Genomic DNA, 8,490 nt, shown 5'->3' on the forward strand with positions numbered 1-8,490 from the left:
TGAACTATGGCTTAATCCTGGCGTAGTCTAAGCCCTGTCTGTGAAACCAGGCCATAATGTCTTCGATCACTATAGATAATTAGGCAACACAGATTTCCCACCTAATTTTGTCTCTCTTTTTCCAGTGCTGTCAATTCAACCCAACAGTCATCGTCCTGCTTACACTTAACTGTATATATCTCAAGCAATCCATACTCTTGACCTAGGGTACAGATGCTCTGACCAGTTTAATGCTGATTTTGCAGTTGTTTTAACATTTAGAAATGCCACTTGAAATGTAACCAATATTTACACCATTAAACATCCATTGCTCTATGGTGGTGCATGAATTTAGGGTCAGTAATATTTTAATCTGCATTTATTTAATCATAAAATACAGTAAAAATAAAGCTGAATTTTCAGTATTAATTACTCCAGTCCTTCAGAAATCACTCTAATATGCATGGATTTGGTGCTCTAGTAACATTTCTTATTATTATTAGTGTTGAAAACAGTTGTGCTGCTTATTATTTTTATGGAAACTGATACATTTTTAAGGATTATTCGATGAATAGAAAGTTCAAAAGATTAGTTTGAAATTTTTTTTCGTAAAATTAGAAATGTCTTCATTGTCATTTTTTATCTAGTTCATGCATTGTTTCTGAATGTATTCATTTCTTATTTAAAAAAAAAACAATCTTTCTGACCCCATTGAAAAGCAGTGTATTCATCATATATAAAATGAACTGATCTATATACATACTAGGACTAGTACTTCAAGTAGCATCACAGAAACAAAAAAGACTTGGTGTTTATGCCATAGGAGTACATAAATACTCATAAAGCCCACTGAATAGAGAACAATAGGAAGGAAAATCTAATTCTGTTGTGAGGTATTATAGGTCTTCTGGTTCGTTGACATGATTACGGACCACAACGCTGGTGGTCCCAGTGCAATAACTGCGTCTCATGTGGAAGGTTCTCATGTGCTGCAGTTCCATGTTGTCCTCCTCAGAAACCTTGATGAAGGGGCACCACTGGAACGCTTTGCGAAAACCTGAACGGAATCTAAAGAAGGACAGCATATGCTAGACATAAACCTCCTGTGCATTAAGAATGGGATTTCTTGAATAATAAATACTGATTGAAATTAGGGATCGGGATTGGGATTGAAAACTTTAGGGACCACTGTTCTAGGTTAACTGACATTCATGAAAATACTGTACTCAATATCCATGTTAATGTCTTTACATCTAATTTCTTTTCTCCATCTTCAGATGTAGTGTGCATTTACCTTTGGTTTAGGCAGCAGTAAATGATGGGGTTGTACATAGTGGAACTCATGGCCAGCCAGAAGATGGACAAATAGACCTGCTGGATGTAGTGCTGCTTGTATATGTCCCTGTTGAAGCTCCCCAGGATGAAGTAGATGTGGTATGGAAGCCAACATATCGCAAAGGTCGTCACCACCACTATCATCATCTTCACAACCTTTATTTAATTGTAAAAATGGCATGAAACTTTTTTGCCTTCAACACAAGGACTATAATCCAAAACCATAAATATCTGCTGACACCTATGAAATATCTCTCTGGAGAGGCTTGCTATCATAAAGGACACAAAAAAGAAAGTTGTGAATGCAATGAAAAAAACAAAAACAATTTCCTGTTCTGCCAGAAAAAAGTGTTTTTTCCAGAGGGAAGGTTTTACCATCAATTATTTAAGATTTTATGGAACTTAACTACATTTGGTCATGACAATACACTTTTTCTAAATGTAGCAACCAAGGATATGTACAGTTGGGCCAAAAATATTGGCCCCCTTGGTAAATATGATCAAAGAAGGCTGTGAAAATTCATCTGCATTGTTAATCCGTTTGATTTTTTATTTAAAAAAAATTAACAAAAATGTATCCTTTCATTAGATAATAAGAATTTAAAATGGAAGGGAATACCTTTATGAAATGTTTTTCTCAGATACTCATTGGACACAATTATTGGCACCCCTAGAAATTCTAATGAGTAAAATATCTCTGAAGTATGTACCCGTTCATATTCACAGTTTTGAGCACTCCTGCATGATTATAAACATGAAATTATCCAGCCATGACTACCTGTTTCACAGAAATATAAAGAGGAGGGAAAACAAAGCCCAAATTCCCTTAATTATCCATCACAATGAGAAAAAATAATATATTTCTGATGTGCAGCAAAAGATAATTGAGCTTCACAAATTGGTGAAGTGGCTTTAAGAAAAGTTCCCATTTCCACCATCAGGGCAATGATTAAGAATTTCCAATCAACAGAAAACTCTCCAAGGACCACAGCTGGAGAATTGAAAAAAATAGTTGAATCTCAGGTTCAGAAAACCTTTAAAAAATTGTCAAACAGAACCTACATCACCACATGTTGTTTAGGAGGGTTACAAGAAAAATTATCCTAGCTCATCCAATGAAATCAAAAATGAGCTTCTTAGCAGCAAACACTCAAGATAGGTTTGGTGAACACAGAGATAAAAAGTACACCATGTGTACAATGAAATATACTGCTGTGTTTTTGATGTTGTGGTCCTATATTTCTGCTATAGGTCCTATCAAATACATCATGGATTCTATCAAATACCAACAGATAAAAAAATCAGTAAGTCACTGACTCTTATAATGGGCCACAGAAATGGGACACTGAGCACAAAACCAAGCTTCTGCTATAGCCATTCCAGTCCTCTGACCTGAACCCGATAGAAAATGAGAGGAGTGAACTGAAGAGGAGAAGCACCAACATGGAGCTGGGAATCTAAAGGGTCTGGGGTGATTCTGGATGAAGGAATGGTCTCTGATCTCTTGTCAGGTGTTCTCTAACCTCATCAGGCATTATAGGAGAAAATGTAGAGCTGTTAAACTGGCAAATGGAGGTTTCAAAAAGTATTTAATAAAAGGGTGCCATTAATTGTGGCCAATGTGTATTAGAGAAAAACATTTATTTCATAATGATATTTCCCCAAATTTAAAATTCTTATTATCCAAAGAAAGGTAACATTTTTGTGAATTTTTAAAATAAAAGATCAAAAGGATTAACAATGCAGATCAATTTTCACAACCTTCTTTGATCATATTTTCCAAGGGGGACAATATTTTTTGCCACGACTGTATCTATTTAGAGTCGAAACATGAAAACTGCCTTCATCTGAATGTGCATGTAGGTGCATGGCTTTGTTTAATTGACTGGAGAAACTGGAATAAAAAAAAAATGATATTAGTAAATACTAGCATCACTGACCTTGCGTTTCGCCTGCATCTGGTTCTGGTAGTGGTTTGATCCTTCTCCAGGGATCTCGCTGCCCCACAGCCTCCTTCCCACCAGGCTGTAGGTCACCAACATCACCAGCAGAGGGAGCAAGTAGATCAGGACAATCACAGCAATCTGATACCTAGTGAGATTAAGCATCAATTCATCAAATCTACATAAATTAACATTTTAGGTAAGAATCTACTACTCTCATAATACTAATAATTATTTTATAATAACTTTGATGGGGATTAAAATCGTTGATAAGTGCAAAATTACTCTCAATGTTTCACCTCATATTTTTTCTAACATGTTCTCTCAAACATAGTTATTACTGCTTATTCAAGTGAATTTATTAACAATTTACCTGTCAGCAAAAATTGAGAAAATACTTTGAATCATACAGAAAAGGATACATTTGTCGTCTCTTTTTCTTACGAGAGCTGATGTTTTCCTCCATAATCGTCAGGCCATTCCACCATACAAACAGTCCGAGGGAAGTAGAACTTTGTGCTGGCGTAATAACACTGAGGAAAGGCCAGTGAAAGAGCCACAGTCCAGATGACCCCGATCACAACTTTAGTAGTAGTGGAGGAGAGCCTGGGCTTCAGAGGGTGGATTATAGCCATATATCTGGGGATTTCAGCCAACATAGTCAAAATGACAATGAACTTATACCTTTAAATCATAGGCTACCATAAATATGATATATAGCCTACTATGAATAAAAAAAATGGAAAAGGTTGCCAATACAAGTTTGTTGACTCTCCTTTCTATTGCCATTCAGTGCATCACAGCGCTTTTTGGACGGAATTTACTACTGCATGCATAATGTCACTAAATCAGACTCTTATATCATCAGAACACAAAATGTGGAAAGCGATACAGACTCCGCGTGAAGTGTCCCTAGACATTTTGTGCACGAGTTACCAGGTCAACTGGAATTGATTTGCGCGCAGTAAATGGCTCTTGCATATTTGACATGTTCGTGGACGTCGCGCGCGCAAACTACATGCGCACATGTTCTCATTTAAACTGAAGTTTCCTAATCATTTCACCAATTTGCATTAACTTGCATGAGTAAATAAACGATTTTCAAAACACTTTTAAGATAACCATGACAATTGCTACAGACACTTACTATGACAAATTAGTTATTTATCATAAAAGGGGGCCAGAATTAATAGGCTTTTCAGATTTATTTTAATAGTAAATATAGCCTACTTTTGACCGTCTGTGGTAGATGGAGCACATATAGAAGCTTATATGTCAGCCAGACAGGGCCGCGGGAAGTAATTTTGAACAGGGGGTGCTGTGATTTTTTTTAAATTTTCTTTACAAAAAACCTATGAGCCTATAGGCCTATTTAAAATACATTTTTAAAATATATACATTGAGATTTACTACTTTATTGTCATATACACTTCAGTGCACAGCCAGCCAGGGTCTGAAACACACAGACATCAGTTCTCAGATATGCGCAATGCGCTATTAATCTGAAGCAGAAGCAGAATCAGAAATAATAGTTTAAATAATAGTTTAATAATCGAAAAAAACGAAATAATTACTTTCATTACAATTTCAGATAGCCTATACATACATGCAACTCATTTAGATACAACAAATAATATTACAACAAAATATAATATTAATCAAACTTCACAATAACGCTAAAACAATGCAATCGATTTGGTCAGCTGGCTTGAGTCACTGCACGTTTATGTCACACGGAACTCTATTAACTCCAAAATCTTTTTACGCAGACCACAAGGAAATAATCTCTGACTATTTAAGCAATTTGTTTATTGAACAGTTCTCCACATCCATTACGCAAAGAACACACGCACAGTATAAAGCTTTCTGTCTCCATCTCCAACCTTTTTACACAAACCACAAGGAATCTCCGACTATTTAATATGGCTGGGTAAAAAATAGATTTTTCGATTAATCGTTTTTTAAAATGTGGTCGATTCAAAATCGATTCTCAAAGGCCATGAATCGATTTTTTTTCCCGTATTTATTTCCGCATACATTGAACGTAAGATTAGCGTTAATCTAATTACAAATCTTCTCCACTAGATGTCACTCTCTTATGTGCCTTGTGCGATGTTACCAACGAACCTATCATTCATTCATTCAGTTTAAAGCAGTGGTTCCATTTTCTGCAATGTGCGTCAGGTCATGCTCCCGTTCGCGTCTTACAGACTGCATCTTAAAGCCTCTTATACTTTCTGCGTCCTCGAGTCCGCTATGGCCGCTATGCAGGCTTGATGTAAACATCGCCATCGGAGAGTGTGTACCGAGTCTGAGCAGACAACCGCGCGGACAGGTGCGCGTGGTCAGTTGTCTTCAAAAGCACAATTGCACATGTTCAGGCAGTGTGAAGAATCCCATTGCCAATCGAACCAATCGGGCCGGGCTCGGGCTTGTGCGGTAAATGAGCGGTCATGTAATGTTTCGATTAGCGCGAGAAATATGCGAAAATGTATGCTGAGTAGTTGAAACGGAGGCTTGCTTCTGACGATTACGTTTTGGTAGCACCAGCAACTAAAGCAAAGTCTGAGGTTTGGAAACGTTTTGACCTGTTTATAATGAGAATAATGAGTGAATAATGACGCACCATCAGTGAGCGCAGGAGCGCGCTGAAGACATCTACAGTGGATTCAATCATTTTCCTCCACAAAAACACTTAGGCCTTACCTAATCTTGGTGAGTAAATGTTTTTTCAAATAATAGGCTAACGAAATATTATTTGAGTCTTAAATGCATAATGTAGACAGAGTAGGCTATATAAGCTAATGTTGGCATTATTATTTTATTATGTCAGCTGCTATGGCGAAGCAAATCCGGCAGAGCCTTTATCTTAATTCATTTCGTTATTGCCAAATACCCATCTTAATTTATAATTTATCTTAATTAAATTTTTTATTGGTGCGTTGGCCTATTTATATGCTAAATTAGCCTATACCTTAGGGCTATTTATAGAGTGATGAGATGTTACGATGTTACAGAGGACTTATTTTATTTATTTGTTCAAACTTCCAAGTGGCCTATTACGTTAGTCATGTATAAATTATGTTAAACTATGTATAAATGACTCATTCCTGACAAAAGGCAAAAGAGCTGTGTGCTGCATACATTTGAATAATGTCGGGTTGTAAATGGGTTCGGGCTCTTAAAAAGCTGTCAATCAAAATGTACGTGTCGGCTCGGGACATGTCGGGCTTATCTTTTAAGGCCCGATTACATCGAAAATCGAATCGAGAATCGAAATAGAATCGATTTGAGAGCTTGTGAATCGAAATCGAATCGATCTGGAACATCTGAATCGATACCCAGCCCTACTATTTAAACGTTATTTAACAGTTCTCCACAACCATTACACAAAGAACACATGAACGAAATAATACTCTCCATCCCCACCACCTTAAAAAAATACTATAGTGTACTACTTACAATTGCTTGGCTAGTCAAAGCTGATCCCACACTTGTTGCCAAAAAAAAAAAAAAAAGTTACAAGCGCGTTACAAATATTTTAATAGGCCTACATTTTTTTTTATCTCCCTCTCGTCACTAGGGGGTGCTGCAGCACCCCCAGCACCCCCACTTCCCGCGGCCATGCAGCCAGATGATGTATTTAGAGTTCTTTAGAGTTCTTAATACATGACCAGCAAAAATAATTAAAAACAAACAAAAAAAAAAACAGCTGCCATAGGAAGGGTAACAGATCATGTATGCTTTGGGGAATTTACAAGCTGTAACTGTTTTATGACATGGTTATGTCATGTATGATGATTAATTATCTTAATCTGTGGGAACATGTTATGGTAAAGTTAAAAAGAACTAAAAAGATTATTAATTACAATGTATACATTTTAGTGTAGTAAAATAAAGGCAGTGATTTTCAATTAAGTGCTTTGTTGTCCGCTTACCTGTCAACAGCAATAGCCGCCATTGAATAAATACTTGAGAACATTGCTGTTATTGGGAAGAAGTTTTGAAATTTACAGTATCCCAAACCAAAATACCAGTCATTGTGCAAAGCGTACACGAAATTAAAGACGGTGTTAAAAGATGCCATAGATGCATCAGAAAAGGCGAGGTTTACAATGAAGTAGTTGGTCACTGTCCTCATGCGTTTATGTGCCAGAATGATCCAAATAACAGTGACATTGCCAATGAAGGACACAATTACGATCAACGAGTATGCAATCGCCCATAGTGCCACCTGCCAGTCCGGCTGCTCAAATAGATTGGTAGAGGTTTCGTTTCCATCTTCCTCGTCGTAGAGAAGAGACGTTGAAAGGGGGTCCAACGTGGTATCCATCGTAGTTGTCCGTTGTCAAAGGTGATAAATCAATCTGTTGCTATGCTTATTCCAGTGAGTGACTCACTCTGATGTCGCTACGACATGATAAACCAGTGTATTTAAGACATTTGCAGCAGTTAGTTTTCCAAACTGTGAGTGGTCAGTGCGCCTTGTGTCCAAACTGCCTGCTGAAGAGCGTTATTGCGCCTGCAGAGATGATGGGCATCTGAAAAACTGAAGGAATGTGTGCCAAGTGTTGGAGGTTCGTCGCGTCTAATGCAGTGACGTTGGATGAAACACACTTTTGCCAGCGCGCATTGTGACGCACAGCATCCTGCTTTCCTTCTACTTAAAGCTGGCGATAAGGAAAATATTGAATTGGCATGCAATTGACGCGTTAACAGCTTGCTGTCATTAATAATTGCCAACCCCCTGTAGCGTACACTAATGGAAATATGTTACAATTTAGAGCATGTGTGAGGTCTGCATGTATGAGACACCTCTCATTTCTCCAGTGCTGTGAGGTGATATTCGTTCATTTTGTCAGAGCAGTGAGACAGGTGTCTGGGCAGCAGGTGGAGGAAGTGGAGAGTGATATACAGTATAGGCTATTTGAACACTTCGAGCACCAGGCTATTCCTGGTTGATGTCCAGCAGAACTAGCGCAAAATTTCATCTCAACACTTTTGATGAATTGCTAGCTATTTTTTATTTTGTGTCTCTGGAAATTTGTGATCTGTGACTTTTATTGTGTGTTTATTTTTTTTTTATTTTTTTTATTAGGGATATGTGGACAAATCAATGCTTTTGGGTTTGTGGAGCGAAAGTAAAAGTTTTTATTTTGAAGTAAAGAGATCAAATCGGGTAAGATGACAGAGAACTGCACATGACCCCAAGTTGCATGTTGCTACTAGTGTT

At 37.3% G+C, this 8,490-nt stretch overlaps 1 protein-coding gene across 1 annotated transcript; it reads right to left on the reverse strand.

The window, feature by feature from the left end:
• Positions 1–666: 666 nt before the first annotated feature.
• On the reverse strand, positions 667–7,969 carry LOC128026259 (neuromedin-K receptor-like). The gene is made up of 5 exons (XM_052613156.1): positions 7,196–7,969; positions 3,702–3,896; positions 3,255–3,405; positions 1,274–1,470; positions 667–1,047 (listed from the first exon to the last, which is right to left on the reverse strand). The coding sequence occupies exons 1-5, from the start codon at positions 7,588–7,590 to the stop codon at positions 876–878; spliced, it is 1,110 nt and encodes a 369-aa protein (XP_052469116.1). The 5' UTR covers positions 7,591–7,969; the 3' UTR covers positions 667–875.
• Between the last annotated feature and the right edge of the window lie 521 nt (positions 7,970–8,490).

The sequence above is a fragment of the Carassius gibelio genome, chromosome A13, assembly GCF_023724105.1.
Source record: "Carassius gibelio isolate Cgi1373 ecotype wild population from Czech Republic chromosome A13, carGib1.2-hapl.c, whole genome shotgun sequence".
Taxonomy (NCBI): Eukaryota; Metazoa; Chordata; class Actinopteri; order Cypriniformes; family Cyprinidae; genus Carassius; species Carassius gibelio.

Bases quoted from the DNA above. Each gene is read 5' to 3' on its own strand.
- LOC128026259 (XM_052613156.1), bottom strand. From the start codon at position 7,590: ATGGATACCACGTTGGACCCCCTTTCAACGTCTCTTCTCTACGACGAG. The intron at 3,897-7,195 runs GTAAGCGGACAA...TGAAATCCCCAG, and splicing joins GCGGCTATTGCTGTTGACAG to ATATATGGCTATAATCCACC. The intron at 1,471-3,254 runs GTCAGTGATGCT...AATTAAATAAAG, and splicing joins AGATGCAGGCGAAACGCAAG to GTTGTGAAGATGATGATAGT.